The following is an 18,148-nucleotide window of genomic DNA, read 5'->3' as shown; positions in this document are numbered from 1 at the left end:
CCCCCCCCCCCCCGCCGCCCCAGGCTCTCTGCTGAGGGGATGTCACCGGGAAACCAACTTGGATTCGGAGAGGGGGAGCCTGGCTCCGCACAGGTGTGGACATGAGCTTGTGTGTATGTGTGTGTGTGGGGGGGGTGGGGTGGGGGGGCGGAGGGTCTCTCCCTTCCCTCACTGTCTTGCCGCACCCCCCTCCCGGCGCGTAAAATTGCAGCGGACTTGAGGCACACAGCTGGGAGCCCTTGGCCTCCAAGTCTCTGGTTTTAGGGAGCGGTCCACCCTCGGGTTCCAAATACTAGATAAACAGGGGCCGGCGGGCGAGCCGGAAAGGGAAGGGGTGTGTGTGAGAGCCCAGGCGCGCGTGTGTGAAGGAAGGAGGAGGGAAAGATGTGTGTGCCGCCAGCAACTAGTACGGCTTGAGAAAAGGAGGCGAGGGGGGCGGAGAGCCAAGGGAGGGCGAGAACAAAAGCCTTGTTCGGAGCGGCCGCCTCGCTTTCCCAGAGCTGCAAGGTCCTTGGCATCGGGAACTTGCTGTCTCTACGGTCTCTCCTCTCCCCTCCCCAACTCCCTGGCTCCGCTTCCCCGTCGCCACCTCTCCCTGTACCCATAGCTCGAGCTGGCGTGGACTTCAAAGGCCAGAGCCCCCGCCCCGCGCGGATACTACCCCCCTCCCTGACACCCTGATTCGCCAACTTTCCCGTTTGCCTCATTCATTATGCAAGTCCCAGCACGAGGAAGTCGCAGCAGATGGAAGGAGGCATTTGGGGATTAATGGAGCTATTTGCCTTTTGCTTGTTTTATAAGTGTCCAAATTGATTCGCACAACCCAGTAACTTTGGAGGCGAGGACGCAGCTGCGAGGACGCTGCCCGGGACCCGGGAGAGGCCCGGGGTTGGTGTGAGGTCCGGGCAGGTGGGGTTGGAGAGCGACAGGCGGCCTGCGCACTGCTGGATGGCTGGGCGCACGCTCTGTCCTCTTTTCGAATATGGGTAACGGAGTTGCCACGTAGCTCCCCCGCTCCCCCCGCCCCCCAACACACACACAGACACATGCACACACACGCACACCCCACACCTCCGCCGGGGACCTGTGTGTGCGCGTGTGTGTGCACGCGCTCGGGAGTCTGCCTAAAAAAATCTGAACAAAGAGCCCCAGCAAAAACAGGCGAAGGAACATCACCACCTCACTAGTAATTATTTTCGATTTATACGAAGAGTATCCGATGACTTTTTTTTTTCTTCCAGAGGGGAGGACTTTGCGGGGATGGGGGCGGGGGGAGAAGTGAAGTTCCTCCGGGTTTGGGTCAGCAGGGAGGTGTGGTGAGGTCTTGAGGAACAGAAGTAAGCTTGGAGGGGATGCTGACCTACCCAAAGAGTAAAGCGCTGGCCCCGCCCACCTCCTGCAACCCCAAGGTGCCCCGTCACCAACCCCATGGGCCCGGTGGCTTCACTCCCCTGCGGTGCCCGCCATCGCTGTGGATTCTGAGGTCTGCGTTAAGGTGAGGGTGAGATGCGCAGGCAGGACTGCGGCAGCGGTGTCGCCCTGGTAGCGAGAGATTCTCCCAGGGATAGGTAGGCTGCCTTGCAGATTCGGGTGAATTCCTCGGCTGAAATCTCCACCGAGCCCTTTCCTTGCAAACCTGCGCTTCAAGGAGCCCTTCTCAGTGTTGGGGGTGGGGGTGGGGGGTGGGGGAGAGGGGTGGGTGGAGAGGGAACAGGGAGGAGACAAAGTGTGAGAGGAGCTAACCTTTGGGCACCTCTGGGAGAAAGTGACGCTGGCTTCAGCCCCTCTTTGATCTGTGCTTTCCTGTTGAGACCCAGCTCCACTAGGTGCCTTAGCGCCCAGCAGGGATTCAACTTCCTTGTCCAGCACCCTTGCAGCTCTGTGAGGGGGCAAAAGGATCACTCCTGCTCAGTGTGTAGCTGCCACATTCTTCTGCTGGTATCAGGAAACGTCTGCTGGGAGGTGGAATCTAGGGGTACCCAGTCTTCTGTAACAGCCTGAATACAGGCGCTCCTTGTGGTATATACATCTTGGGAATTCCAGAATGGAGAGCAAGTGCATACACCTGAAGAGAAAGAAGAGTAAGAGTTGATTTTTTTTCTTTCTGGCAGCTTCCCAGGTGTGGTTTTCAACCTTGGCTGCTGTTTAGGTTCACCTGGAATGCTATTAAAAAAAAAATCCCTACCCTGGGCCTCTCCCTAGATAGACTATTTAAATCAATAACCTTTAGGGGAAGGACCTGAGTGTCTGTACATTGGTAAAGCGCTCGGGGCTCTACAGTGTTCTGCCAATCACTGCTAAGGAATAGACAGTCACATTTCTCAGTGCGGTTCTGGGTTCCGAGTGCCCGGCACCGCTCTAGGGTGTGTGTGTGTGTGTGTGTGTGTGTGTGTGTGTGTAAACATCCCTATAGTGCTCACAGTTACCCTGTGAGACAGGTGCTATTCTGATCCCCACTTACAAAGTTGGGTGGCTTGCCCAAGGTCACACAGTTACAAAATTGTGCAATATCTACTCACTCCCCTGGTTCCCACTGTGTCAGGGACAGATGTGTTCAGATGGGGTGAGCATCAGAGTGTGAGGGAGCTTCCTAAAAGGCACATTCTTGAAATCTATCCTGAGAGAGTCTGAATCAAGAGGTCTGGGATGCCCCCTCCCCCCAAATCTGCATTTAACCAACCCACCCCACACTTTGAGAAAGACTGGTCTTGGGTTTAGGAATCTTTTACAAGGGATAAATGAATCAACCCAAGGTGACTCCCTTATTTGCATTCTGTTGCTTGTTTTCTGCATGTATGTAGCCTTAATGTGTATTTCTGTGGTGCTGGGGCTGCCCCAAGTCCCCCCCCCCCCCTGCCAAATGCACCTTGGGCTGCTTATGCAGGAAATTGTTTTTAGTCCCAGCCATGGGCTCATGGACTCATTAGCTTGCAGGGGCTCAGGGATGCTTGGGTGGGGTGGACATGCCAAGCTTGGCACCAGCAGGTGGCTTCCAGGTGAAATTAATGTGCTGGCCACAGCCTCTTAATTAGTTCTGTCTCGGGCTGTGAGGGTCACTGAGATGAGGGGTCTGTTCTCATCTCATCTCTAAGCACCTCCCCTTCAAAGACTAGAACACATCGCTGCTCCCATGTCACAGACTGCTCCTGGTGGCCAGCACGCTTGTGTTTTCCCAGAAGAGGCCTCTGTGATGTCAGTGTTTAGGCCCATAGTCCTGGGCACATTGCCTGCTTGCTTCTGGGCTGATTAGGACTGGAAGCAGGAGAAAGATAGTAATTTCAGGAGGGCTGCTTTGCACTCGATTTTGTAAGAACTGTACAGATGCTCATTCAGCAGCTGTAACAGCAGCTCCATTCAACCACTATTTATTGGAAAAAGTGGCTGCAAGTGGCCAGCTATGGTTACCCAACCACACAGACATGTTTTGTTTGGTCTGCAAAATATTTCTACTTATGTACTTTTATATTTTTAAAGTTTTTCTTAATTTTTTTAAATTGTGAAACATTTTAAACCTACAAAAACTTGAAAGACTAATCAAAAGGGACTTTAGTAGAGCCTTTATCTAGACCAGGGTTTCTCATTCTCAGCACAACCGGCACTTGGGGCTGGATAATTCTTTGTTGTGGGGCTGTTCTGTGCCCTGCAGGATGTTTGGCAGCATCCTGGGACTCTACCCACTAGATGCCAGTAGCACCCACTGCACAACCCAGTCATGACAGTAAAACACACCCTCAGACATAGTCAAATGTCATGTAGGGGCAGTATTTTGTCATATTTGCTTTATTGTTAATTTCTTTCTCTTCAAATATTCCTTTCTTTTTTCCTCTCTCTCTACATCACCCCCCTTTCCCGTTTGTTTTATGGCTGAAGCATTTGAAAATGAGTTGCAGATGAGGCACTTTGTTCCTAAATATTTCAGCTTGGATCTCCTAAGGAGGAGGACATTTTCTCACATAACAATTCCAGTATCACATCCAAGAAAAACAACAAAAAATCCACAGTATCATCAAATATCCAATCATATTAAAATTTTCCCAGCCATACTAAAATATGTCTTTTAGACTTTGGTGTTTCAAACCACGATCCAGTCAAGGCTCATTGAATTGGCTGTGAAATCTCTGTAGTCTCTAGTATATAGGTTGTTTTAAAACCAACTTAGAACCAATTTTCAATGTTTAAAACCCTGGATATGTCACACAGAAATCCAGATTTCTGATTTCTCTTGAGAAATGGGTAGGTCTGGCCATCTGAATGTGCATTTGCCCACGGCAACTATTGGTTGCTGCTGAGTGGTGATTACCCCGGTTAGGAAGGTCTCTGATTCACCTCAGTAGCCACTCCCACCCAGTTCACTTAATGGTGTGACCTGCAGTCCCTGGAGAGGCAGTCAGGCTGATCTTAACAGCATGGCTCAAGTCAGATGGCCCCAGGTTCATTGCCAGCTTGGCCACTTACTAGCTGTGTGACCTTGGGAAAGTTACTTGACTTCTCTGAGTCTCAGGTTCTTGACTGTAAAATGCGATAATGATAATCCCTATGTAATAGGTTTGGGTGAGGATTCATTGAGACCGAGTTTGGAAAGCTCTTAGCACAGGGCCTGTCCATATGGTCACTACTCAGCGACTATTACCCTTCTATAATCATCCTTGTTATTGGAGTTTTCTTTTTTGTTCTTAATATATTTTTATTGATTTCAGAGAGGAAGGGAGAGGGAGAGATAGAAACAACAATGATGAGAGAGAATCATTGATCAGCTGCTTTCTGCATGCCCCCTACTGGGGATCGAGCCTGCAACCCGGGTATGTGCCCTTGACCGGAATCAAACCCAGGACCCTTCAGTCCACAGGCCGACACTCTATCCACTGAGCCAAACCCCCTAGGGCTTGGAGTTTTCTATCTCTTGTTTACTGAAAGGGATGAGGTTGTAGTCTGGAACTCAGTTCTAGCCGTTGCTCTGCTATGTCTATTTAGCTGTGTGACATTGGCCAAGTCTTGAAACTTCTCCAGATTTGCATTTAATCTTAGCAGGAGGGGGCAGGTTCAGAATAGGAGAGAAGATCTACCTGCAACTATAAAAATGCATTGCAAATTGTTGGCCTAGGTGATGTTGAAGAACCCTTGCTGTTTTTGAAAAACCTGGTTTTGCTAGTTTGCCATAAGCTTGTGTGTAAATTCTGATTTACTTTCACGTCGCTCCCCAGGGAGGTAGGCCCATGGCGATCTGCCTTTTATGAGGCACAGCTTGCTTTCCAAGAGGGTGAACAAGCCCCTGGTGCATGGTGGGGTTGGATTGGACTTCAAACTCAGTGTGTGGCCAGAGCACAGGTCCTTGACCACTGGGCTGCACTGCCTTAGAGCACAAACATGCAGGACTTCAGGCTGCTCAGATCACAAAGAAGCACTTGATGCTCTGCAGATCCCAAACATGCATCGGAGCCAGTTCAAGGAGCCACTGTAAGATCAAGCCTAGCAATGTGTTCTGCGTGTGCCCTTGGCAGGGCCAGCCCTCTTGGAGGAGGTACTGATGAAAAATGACCTTGGGGGCAGGAACGCGTGTTTGAAGCTCTCTGCACTTGAAACCAGTGGGGAACACATGGCATTATTTTGCCTCCCTTCAAACAGAATTAGAAATCCAAGTACAGAGCACAGTGTCCTGTGTATATTTGAAACATGCTTCAGAGGAGCCGGAGTCCCTTGCAAAGAAATGGCATCAAGTGATAAATATCCCTCCTGCCCTTGACTTTTCTCTCTTCTTCTAACTTCCCTTCAACTTTCCCTTCTTCCTACTCTTGTGGTTACCCTATGGCTTCCACCAGCTCCCCCGGCTGGAGAAGGCCATGCATGTAAATACTGATCACGGAAAAGTCTCCACGTTATTTTTCCTTGCAGGACACGGTTGCTTCTCTTTGGGCCCTAAGTTCTTGCACTTTAAAAATCACCGCCCTTGGGGTAAAGTTGACACAATAAAATGCACATGCTTTAAGTTTATAGTTGGATGAGCTTTGACAAATGTAACCACTATTCCAGAAAGTTATCTCATGCCCATGGCTCTTGCATTCTTGAAATATAAATGACGCTTCTGGGGCAAGAGGAGATACTCAGGAATCCTATTCAAGTGTTTAAGTGTCAGAACATAATTTAGACCCTAAAGACCCCCTTGATGCTATGAAGCAAGAAGCTGGGACTCTGAGCTCTGTTCCGCTGCAACTGAAAAGAAACAAGATGCAGCATTTTGTGGTTATTGTTGTTCCTTAAATAGGCCAAGCTCATTGCCACCTGGGCTTGGCTCAAATTCTCTATCTGTTGGACTTCACATGGCTGGCCCCTCCTGATCGTTCAGGTCTCAGCTCAAACGTCACCTTTGAGAAGCTGTCTCTGACCACCCAGGCTTAGTTACTGCTGTCCCTCGCCCCCGCTGCCCACCCTTCAGTGTTACTTGCTTTATTTCACATTACGGTCTAAAATTACTAATTTACTGTTTTACTAGTTTATTATCTGTCCTTCCATTACTCTCCATAAGGAGTGCAAGGACACTAACAGTCTTTTCTCTGGTCCATCCTGAGTGTCTAGAACAGTATCTGGCGCAGAACAGTATCTGGTTTCTAAACATCCTGGTTTAATATGACCCTAGATGTCCAGTGCACAAAATTCGTGCACTTGGGGGCAGGGGTCCCTCAGCCTAGCCTGTGCCCTCTCACAGTCTGGGACCCCTTGCTCCTTACCGTCGCCTGCAGCAGAGGCAGGAGAGACTCCCGCCACCACTGCTGCGCTCACCACCCTTGAGCCCAGCTTCTGGCTGAGCTGTGCTCCCCCTGTGGGAGCCCACTGACCACCAGGGGGCAGCTCCTGTGTTGAGCGTTTGTCCCCTGGTTATCAGTTCATATCATAGTGACTGGTCGTTCTGCCATTCAGTTGATTTGCATATTAGGGTTTTATTATATAGGATAAGAAAGTAGTTCTCATTCATTCATTCATTCATTCATTCATTTGCTTATTCATATATTCATTCAGTAGTATTTATTGAGTACTAATGGTATACACACCACTGTGTTGAGAGCTATCATAGAATAGTTAACAGTACAGACACAATCCCTGCCCCCACAGAGCTAACAGTCAAATGGCAGGAGACAGATCACACACAAGTAAATCTATAAGTAAATTGATACTAAGTTGAACCTCATGAAATTGCCAATATTCAACCAACTTTGCCCTCAAAAATGGTAATATTTCAACATAATTGTTCTGTGGTAGTTTCTCCCACAAGGCACCTGTATTAGCCAGGGTTCTCCAGAGAAACAGAACCTACAGTAGTTACACATAAAGAGATTTCTTATATGGAATTGCCATTGACAAGTCCAAAATCTGAAGAGCCAAGGTCCCCAACGGTTTGAGTCTGAAGGCCAGCAGGCTGCTGTAGTCCCAGGAGGAGCCTACGCTCAATTTGAAGGTCATGAGATGGGAACATTCTCTCTTACTCTGTAGGGCCAGCCTTTTGTTCTATTCATGCCTTCAACTGATTGGGTAAGGCCGACCTACATTATGGAGGGCAACCTGCTTGACTCACTCTACCAATTTAAATGTTAATCTCATTCAAAGGCACACTCTCAGACACATCCAGAATAAAGTTTGACCAAATATTTGGGCACCCCATGGCCCAGTTATGTTGACCCATAAAATTTACCACTACAGTACCTTTAGGATCTTGCTACTCAGAGTGTGGCCTGTGGACCGGTAGCATATCCATTACCTGGGAGCCTGAGCAGAATCTCAGATCCTGCTTTGCACTTATTGAAACATAATCTGCATTTGAACAAGATCCCTAGGTAATACTAATGCACATTTAAGTTTGAAAAGTACCCAGACTCTATGCCACAAATAATTGCCAAATGTTTGGGCATTTGGCTTGCAGCACATGGTTGGTTCCTGCCATTGTCTAATTCATTAAATTTTTTGACACATCCCTATTTATAACATGCTTTTTAAAGCATGCATCCCAATATATGCCACATTTATTTTATCTATACACCTACCAGTGAACAATTATTAGGTACATTATAAAGCATACAAAGGACAGAGACTTTAAAATGAGCTGAAGGTGAAATAAATAATTTTAAATTTGTCACTAATCATGATGACTTCCTGCAGTCTTTAGCTACGATCTCAAAGCATGATACACATGGAGGATGAAGTTCATCACTAATAAATAAATCCATATTTTGATTATTCCTCATGAGAGTTTTAATTATTTTGGGCTGACTTCATTTTGATCTGAACAGACCATCATTATTTTAACCCTGTGAGAAGCTGTTGACAAGCGGGGGAGAGTCAACTCTATTATTTTCTTGTACGTTGCTTTATCAGTATTTTTTTCAGGCTTCGGTTTTGTTGAGAGGGATATTTTAAAGTGACATGTCTCCTTAGTGATGGTTAGCATAGTTAAAACTATATAATTTGGCCCAGCTGGTGTGGCTCTATGGTTGAGCATCAGTGTCAATCCGTGAACCAGGAGGTCACTGTTTGACTTCAGGTCAGGGCATATGCCTGGGTTTTGGGCTCGATCCCTACTAGGGGGTATGCAGGAGGCAGCCGGTCAGTGATTCTCTCTTATCATTGGTGTTTCTACCACTCTTGTTCTCTCCCTTCCTCTTTCTGCAATCAATAAAAAAACATTTAAAAACTAGATAATTATCTGCATATCCCCTTTAGAGGTGCACAAACTGCAGTACAGGCATTTGCCTCATTTGATCCAAGATTCCTGATTCTCACCACCTGATGTGGGCATTCCAACGGAGGGCACCAGCATCAACACACATATCAAATGGATTTCTCATTTTTAATAACTTACCAAATAGATTTCTTATTTCAAAGACCATATATAGAGATTCTCATATTTCCTCCCCCCATGCCAAATCATTTTCTGCAGTCCCTGGACCCTGGAGTGAGGGAACCATGCCTTGAAGACTCCTTGTCCAGGACAGGGAGATCTTTAAGAATCGTTGTCTCTGCTGCACGCTCTGGGAAGGGCTGCTTTGGGGAAAAGTGTCCCTGGGGCTGGATTTTCATGAGTTTTGGCTTTCAGGAGAAGCCCAGGGGATCTGCAGATGGCCACGTTCACGGTACCTGTTCTGATTATGACTTTGCTATCCTCTTGAAAGCCTGAGTACCTTGGAATTCTGGGGTGGAGGTGGGGGACTCTTTAGGGAATCTGGTGAAAGCGATGGCTTCTTGTTCCAGAACAATGCACACATAAAATTTCCATTCAGTTCCAGAAGGGTACAGAATTCCCCTGAAGCTCATGATGAACCTGTTTAGAAGTGAAAAGGGCAAATTAGGTTTGGGAGACATCTGCTCTTTGCCTCAAAGGTTCCTACGCTGCAGCCCCTTTCCATTTCAGATCCTGGCAACTGCACAGAGGTGAGAAAGGGCCTGCACTCTGTTTTCAAGACACTCAGATTTGCATCCTAGTCCTCTGATGATTAGCTGGTTAACTTGGGCAGTTTTTTTTTATTCTGTAAAGTGGGTTTAATCATCCTCACCTTGTAATACTCTCCCCCTTGTTTGCCATCACCTTTCAGCTTTGTTGACCTTGTTTGTTCCTTAGGTAACCCAACTCTTTCCTGTCTCAGGCCTTTGTGTTTGCTGCTCCCTCTGCCTGGAATGTTTCTTATTTGAATCTTTTTGTGACCAACTCATTTGCACCATTCAGGGCTCAACTCAAATGTTACCTCCTCAGAAAGTCTTTTCCTGGTCACCTCATCTCTCTCTCTCTCTCTCTCTCTCTCTCTCTCTCTCTCAGTTAATTTAGAATGTTTTTTTAAAAAGTGTGCAATTCAGTGGTTTTTAGTATATTCACAAAGTTGAGGAAACATCGCCACTATCTAATTCTAGAACATTTTCATCACCCTAAAAAGAAACCCCTCACTTATTAGCAGTCACTTCCCATGTCCCATAAAATCCACCATCTTAACCATTTTAATTTGTACAATTTAGTGCTTTTTCATATCTAACCATCACAACTCTCACGTTCCTGAACCTTTTATTACTCCAAACAGAAACTCCATATAGAACAGTCACTCCCCAGTCCTCTCTCCCTCATCTCCTGGCAACCACCAATCTCTCTGTCTATAGATTTGCTTATTCTGAACATTTCACATAAATGAAATTATACAATATGTGGCTTTTTGTGTCTGGCTTCTCTCACTTGAGTATCATGTTTCCAAGTTTCATTCATGTTGTTGCAGATATCAGTACTTCATTCCTTTTTCATGGCTGAATAGTATTCCACTCCATATAACCCATTTTGCTTAGTCATTCATCACTTGATTTGGGTTGTCTCTGTTTTTGGGCCATTGTGAATAATGCCGCCAAGCACCAGTTTCTCTTGATCATGTTATACTTTTATTTATTTAATTTTTGTAGCCCGTGTATATTTATTGAACACATATGTTTGTATTCGATCCCCTGGAAAATAAGCACCAGGAGGCAGGGATCTTGTCTTTCTTGTATGCTGCTGTTTCCCCAGGGCCTTGGTTAGTGCCTGGCACAGAGTGGGCAATCAATATGTGTTGGATGAATGACTGAATGAATGAATGGAGCTATTGCTATTGTCTTGTTTCCTAGCAGACTCCATCTTTTCCTCTAATTCACGTGGGACTCTTGCTGTGTTGACCTGTGTCTCTCTCACATCTGACATTTTTCACCAGCTGCGGTTCCAGGCTGCGAGCTTGGGGGAATGATTGCCCATGGGGCAATGGGACAATGGGAAGTGGAAGGCACCTGAAACATTGCTGGGGCCCCAGGTTCTCTGTTTTCTCCCCATCCCCGACTACTGATTAAGAGGGGCACCAGCATGGGCTGTATACGGATTACACTACATCCTTCACAGCTGCAGGAAAGCCCATGCACACAGTGTACAGGGCTGTGAATACAGATTCTCGTTCAAATCCCGGTGCTACAACTTACTGGCTGTGTGACCTTGAGCAAGTTAATTCACCTCTCTGAGCCTTGGTTTACTTATCTACAATGAAGGAATAATGATCCTCATAAGGTGTTTATAGGCTGCTTAGTTGAATAAAGGCATGTAACGTGATTAGCATGGTGCCTGGCTTATAGTCAGTACTCAATAAATGTTATTTGTTACTAATAGTGGGCCGTTGCTGTACATGAAGTGTTGGCATCTAGTATTAGATGTAAGGGGAGACTCAATCTATGGGCTGCAGATATATTACATATATTCATCATTTAGTCCTCTCAACAACGCTGTGAAGTAGCTGATACTGCCATTACACAGCTGTCGTGGGAAGCATGTGAGCTGTTCTGCATGAAGTCCTATGTACCCTCTAATTGCACTGCTCTTATTTACTTACTTGTGTCTCTCTCCCCTCACCCCCATCTCTAACCAGAATGGCGGCTCCATGCAGTGAGGGGCCTTGTCTTCTGTTCGCAAGCACAGCGCTCGGAGCACAGCAGATGCCAATTGTATTTTGAATGAACAGACTTCAATTCTCTCCTCTTTCAGGGCCCTTGCAGATGTCATGAGGCCGCAGGGCCACTGCAACACCGACCACATGGAGAGAGACCTCAACATCGTGGTCCACGTGCAGCATTATGAGAACATGGATACCAGAACCCCCATAAATAATCTTCGTAAGTAGCGCTGCGTGATCCATTTCCAGTCCCACATGGTGACCAAGGCAGTGGTCACCCTTCCAGATTTCCTGGTGTGTGTTTGGGTCCATTAAGAGCTCCTCTTCATTGATTAGTTAGAAGATTTATTTCATCTCTCCTGAATGAAACTGTGTGTGGCATCATCAGAGTTTACTTCATTTGTTTCTCTGTGAAAGAGTGATTCACTTGGTTGAGTTCTCAGGCTTGGTTCTTCTGTTAATTAATAGACCACTTGGTGGGCTCATCTTGGTTGGGTACTTAGTTAACCAATGGATTACTTGGCTGGCTCATCTTAGGGAGTTAATCTGTTAGCCAATGACCCATTTTGTTGGTTCATCTTCTGTTAAAATCCCTGGGTAATTTGCTAAGCGATGGTCCATTTGCTCATTTGTCTGCCTCCTAAGGTAGACCAGTTGTGACTTTTAGGTTTTATACTGTTTTCAATGAACAGATACTAGTTCAGAAGAATTAGATCTATTTTTCATAAAACTAAAGTTTCATAAAAATAATCCACAAACTTCTTTGTGTGTGTGTGTGTTTGCGTGTGCGCATGCTATGCACATTTGTGTGCTGGGAGTTGTAGTTATGTTGTTTAGGGGTGTGTATGTGTGATTCAACAGTAGCAAATTCCATTCTGTTGTCCTTTCAAGACAAGAAAAGCTGCATTTGTTATTGTGTTTTATTCTTTAGCGGATGGAGCCTACTTGGGGATCTTGGTATGCTCCTAAAGATATTCTTCCCTCTCAAAGGTCTGTATATACAACATACATTATGGATTTGATACACTGACTAATGGGAGTGGGGAAAATAGGATTGTTTAATTTTTTGACAATAGTGTACTATCATGGTTATTCCTAGCAATTATGCTTTCAAGTAACCGCCCCCCCTTCCACCACCACCACCACACACACATTAAAGTAATGCAGAGGCTTTGGTTTAAAATAAAAGCCAGACAATTTAAAGGATGCATTTAGTTGTGGCTGGAGGTTCTTAAAAACAGAAATGGTTCTGTCATTGAAAATCTTATAGTCTGGGCTGCCTTCGCTGAAGCTCTGCTAGGAGCTGCATTGGTGTTTTATTTGTTGAATCATAATTTAGGACTGTTTAGTTACAAATTTTTATTCTTGATGTGTAGAGGAATACATCTGTGGAATTTGACATAGGTGAGGTGAATTCTCTGGTTCTGCATGGTGATAATTTCTCATGGCCTTGGAAATGTTACAGTACATTCACAAAATCAATGTTTACACAGTTTGAAAATGGGTACCAAGTAGAATGTCTTAGGTTTCATTGTTTTAAATAATTCAACATTATTTATTCATGAATCAGGTCATAAAATGGTATGAGAAAAGCCACAATTTAGAGCAAAATACACCAGCAGCTGGAAGTTTTATGATCACATCTCACAGCTGTAAAAGATATGTTATATTGCACAAACTCTGACATGGCAATTGCTATGTCCAATTCTGGGTTCGATGGAAATGAAAGCATCCCTTTTAGATGGCACAGGAAATAAGTTGAACCTACGTGTCTATGGATCCTGAACTTCATACGTGGGTGAACGTGATCATGGCGTAGAAAGAGCTGAAATGGGGCTGAGTACCTGGCTGTAAAAGGTGACTGTTAACAAGTTTCTCATTGGACATTTCAATCTTTAGGATGATTTTTGAATCAGCACTCACATGAAATAGCAAACTTACTGAAGTCATCCACATTTCATCATTCCATTAAGTGAAGGGCAGGACACATCAATGAATCTTGCTTAATAAGGGACTTTTATTTTAAAGTTGCACTGAAATAAATGATTGCTTAGAAATGTGTCTAGGCACTGAGTAATTCAAAAATTTCTTATAACAGGCTAACTTGGTTTATTTATAATTCTTGCTTTTAGTCTATATTTATGTCTCAGTAATCAGTGATCTTTTCTACTAAGAAAAAAATGTGTCTTGTAATATTCTACAGGACAGAACATAGGGGAGACTTTCTGGTATGTCACAAACATTGCATTCTCACAAGAATTACCACAATGTTAATTTCTTATAAATCTGCTGGGTTGATTCAATCTTTATTTCCTAGACTTCCAGGGACTATTTGGAAAGTAAGATGCATATGGCTTTCCCACAGATTTACATTAACAATTTTAATTTATATAACTAATCCAGTAGTTTGTAATAATGATAGGTTTTCTTATAATGCCTTTATCTTTTTATTGACTTATAGAAGCTATTTACATATGATAGAAAAAGGAAACAATTTGCATGTTCAGAAGAAGGAATGATTTTTTAGTTCATTAAGAGGATAGGAATAGATGAGTTATATTTATCGGTTATTAGGGGTTCAAGAAGCTAACCACTAACCCGAGCTCACTTTGCATCATAGAGAGAACTAGGAGAGAACAAACTTATTCTGATAACTGGAGAGTAAGACCAGCTCTTGGTGCCAGAATTAGAATGCATTTATTGATTATAAAAGGATTTTTTTTGGACATTATAGAAGCTACAGAGATTTACTATTACAAAAATGGCAAGAAAGATATGTTTGCTTGTGATACACCAAGAAGGGGACACATCATGCTACTTTCAAGGTGTTCTTCACTAAGCATCCAAGTTACCAGATTTGACTGTAATTCAATAGTCCCAACTTAAATATTTTCATTTCTATTCAATCACTCACTCAACATTGCTGGGAATATGTAATCATCTCCATCTATTTCTCCTCATCTTCTTAATACTAATGCCAAATCACTTTCTGGTCTTTCCCTTAAGTTTGGGCCAAGTGCTAAGAGAATCAAAAGTCAGTGTAGAAGTCTGGATATTTAGAAGGTGTGGGGAGTGGAGAAGGACTAGGGTGAAGTCAACTAGGGAAGAGAAAGCTTCAATTTGGGGACATTTTTGCCAGCCTTTTTTTTTTTATAAATTTCCTATGGTTGACTTTTCCTGTGATAGACAGGACTTGCCTCTTTATCTGAAGATGGATTTTTCTTCAGCCAATGCTGTTCATGTTCTTACCAGGCATTCAGTGACATTGCCTAAAAATATTTAGTCTGATAATCAAAAGGGCCTTGACCTCTTTGATGAACAGGATGTAGATTCAGATGAGATAGTGATTTTCTGCAAATGCTCCTTGGCTTCTGTGTAATTATAGTTTGCTTTTGAAGGCACACTCTGTCCTCAAGTGCTATGAATGGACTCTGTCTCCCCCACCCAGCCTCCCTGCCTGCCAATGACGTCACCCACCCCCTTTGAGAGTGCAGAGTAAATACAGGTCCCCTCAGTCTCAAGGATGGGAGATGTGAGTGAGGGACTATGGACACAAGGATACAACCTACATCAACGTTTCTCAACTCCTTTGTGTGAATAGTACACTTTAAACTTTATTGATTGATGAGAGAAAGAGAGAGAGAGAGAGAGAGAGAGAGAGATTTGTTGTTCCACTTAGCATTCATTGGTGGATTCTTGTATGTGCCTTGACCTGAGATCGAACCTGCAACCTTGGTTTATCGGGATGATGCGCTAACCACCTGAGCTACCTGGCCGGGGCAGCACACTTATTTTTTGAAATAAAATTTTAATTTTGAAATAATTTCATATTTACAGAAAATATGTAAAGAGAGTTCACAGAGTTCCGTATATTCTACATCTTACGTTACGAGGTACACCTGTGAAAACGAAGAAATCAATATGAGTACACTATTTTTAGCTGGAATGGAGATATTTGGATTCCACTCGTTTCTGCACTAATGTCTTCTTGCTGTTCCAGGATCCAATCCAGGATACTACATTATATTTAGTACAGCAAACTTGGTAGTAGAATTTTGGTTGTGCTGCATTGTTTAATGATGTAGTAAGGACGAGAAACACTACTCAACAAGGCAGCAGCAATTACGACGCCTTTATTGCCACCGTCTAAAAGAGATGTCACCCAGTGTCTATAAAAGCATCCACATAAAATCATTCACCTGGCCAGTGTTGGAATGGAGCCAGTGGTGTCGTGACCGTGCGCTCACTCATCTACTCAGGGGATGTTACACTGTTTATTTTACAGCATAATCTGAGCAAGTGAGACCTCACCCCAAACTGAGGAGAAATGCTGACTTGATATTTTAGGACACAGAATCCCATCAGAAAGACCAGGCTCTGATTTCAGCCTCACCCCGCCCTACTCTGTCAGGATCATTCCCAGGTGGATTTACAAGGACCCAGATGAAAAGCAGACCCACGGTTAAGTTTCTGAAGATGTTGTACAACTTGTGTCTAGGGCCAGATGAATTTTCGTTCTTTTGTCCGTATTTTTTGACTTTTGGAGAGACTGGTAGGAATATTTTCAAATATTGTTTTTTTAAATTGGGGGGAATGTCCTAATCAGGAAAGGCAAAGGGTAAATATAGATATGAGTATATAAGAGTAAAATTATGCAAGATAGTGTAATATTTACTATAATTTAGCATTCTAAACTCCCAACACATTGAATCTTCAAAACCTTATTAGGTTAGTACCATTATTTTTACCATCATAAGGATGGGAAACTGAGGCTCACAGTGGTTAGATGGCTTATTCAAAGTTCATACAGATATTAAATGGTGGAGCTTGGATTTAAATGGAGCAGGTAAGACCCCAAGATTGGTGTCTGTAAACACTGTACTTATACGACCTTTCTTTGTGGTACAGCTGTTTGCAATATGCTGAGTGAACCGAAAGATCTATCATCTGCGCGTTAGGAAAGGGCTGTTTCCAAAATATACCCCAGGGTACCTACTGTCTTGTGATGAATTCTCTCTCAGGAGGAATAATAACTATCATTTATTGAGCATTTGCTACTTGCCGGGCATTGCCAGCTAAAGCTTTGAATGTATTAGCTCATTCATACACAAAACAACTCTCAAGCAGCCTGGCTCATTCCTACCTCAGGGCCTTTCCACTTGTTGCCTACAGCAGTGTTCCCTTTCACAACTCACCCCCATTGCTGCCTCATTAGAGAGGACTTCCTTGTCTACCTCTGACCACCAATTGCTCCCTATGTCCTGTTGTTTTCTTCATAACTTTTGTTCTCTCTGATATTGTCATACTCATTATTTATGCCTCTTCCACCACAATGTAAACTTCCGGAGAACAAATGCTTTGTATTGTCACAGCTGCACCCCTTACGGCAGGAACTGGGCTGGCTCATGGCAGCAGCTCCATAAATTTTTGTCCAATGAGTAAAAAAGCCCGTGGAAGAGGTATCATTATTCCTGTTTATGAAGGAGAAAACTGAGATTCATGGAAATTAAGGAAGGGACCTAACATGATGGCTGAGATTTACTTTAAAAATCTCCAGGAAAATATAACATTGAGGGGGATGGTAAATGAAACAAAATGAGGAAAATATTATTGCAGCCGGTGACCAAATAGAATTATTCCGTTCTATCTTTGTGTGTATTTAAAAATATCCACAATAAGGTGAAAAATCAAAGAACTTGTCTATGATATCATAGTTAATAAATAGAGGAGCCAGGATTCAAACCCAGGTCTGTCTGACTCCATAGCATGGATACACATGGGTTATCTTCTGGTGAATGCCCAGGCTCAGGAGGGGTGGGGATCAGGGACTTCAGTAGGTGGAGAAAAGATAGGAATTCCTATCTTTTCTGTCTTTAATTTGCTCAATCTCTGTGTCCTTCAGTTCATATGATCCAGAGAGAGAAACTGATGGTTTCTGACCGACCAATGGCCTGGCTTCCTCTGGATCAGCTGTCTGACCTTGGTTCAATCAGTTGGGTGGGGCACAGACTCTCAGGACTACAGTGGGACAGGCTTTCCAACAAGGTCCTGCTTAAGAAGCAGGGTGGGCACAGAGGTTGCATTTGTTTCATTCACTCCTGTATCTCCAGTGCCTAGAAATTACAGTGTTGAATGAACAAATGCATGCATGCATGAATGAAGCTCTAGCCAAGTTCCATAAGAAGCCTGGTGGAACTCATTAGCAGGACCTTGGGATTTTGAGTTTCAGGGAACTTGGCTAATTCTAACTCACATGAGGCATTGACTCTCTTCTATGAAGCCTCAGCTACCAACACTCTTGTTTTTTTCCACAGTTGGGCAGGCTAGCTGTTCCATCTGAAGATCTCTGACTATAATAGTTTTGGCCCACGGGTCAGTAAATTGTAAGATAAGTAAGAGTTAGGGGGAGGATCTGCACTGGATCACCTAAATACATTTGTAGGTTCAGTGCAGTAGCCTGAATTGACTGTGCTTTTAGATCAAGAGTTCTGGTTTTCTCTTGAAGTATTCAGTGTCATAGGTGAGTCTCTGACATGTGGACAATGCTCACTAAATATGTCCAATATGTCTTTGAAATACTACAACAAGGGAATGAGAGATATGGGCTTTGGGGGTAGAAATAATGGGACTGGGTATCTTCTCTATCACCTATTAGCTGTGAAATTAATTCTCTGAGCCTCAATTTTCCATTCTATAAAAGGAGTAAAATAATGTTTCCCTTA

The 18,148-nt window shown here is 44.1% G+C and overlaps 1 protein-coding gene across 1 annotated transcript in view; it reads left to right on the top strand.

Moving 5' to 3' along the window:
* LOC102438368 (protein shisa-9-like) overlaps positions 1-18,148 on the top strand; it is a gene marked incomplete at its 3' end in the record, with an annotated part of 261,481 nt that overhangs the window by 628 nt on the left and 242,705 nt on the right. Inside the window, 1 exon segment of the mRNA XM_014446353.2 lies at positions 11,519-11,646. Coding sequence (XP_014301839.2) covers positions 11,519-11,646 — 128 coding nt within the window.

This window comes from Myotis lucifugus, unplaced genomic scaffold (genome assembly GCF_000147115.1).
Source record: "Myotis lucifugus unplaced genomic scaffold, Myoluc2.0 scaffold_528, whole genome shotgun sequence".
Lineage (NCBI taxonomy): Eukaryota > Metazoa > Chordata > Mammalia > Chiroptera > Vespertilionidae > Myotis > Myotis lucifugus.
This window is presented reverse-complemented; position numbering and strand designations above follow the sequence as displayed.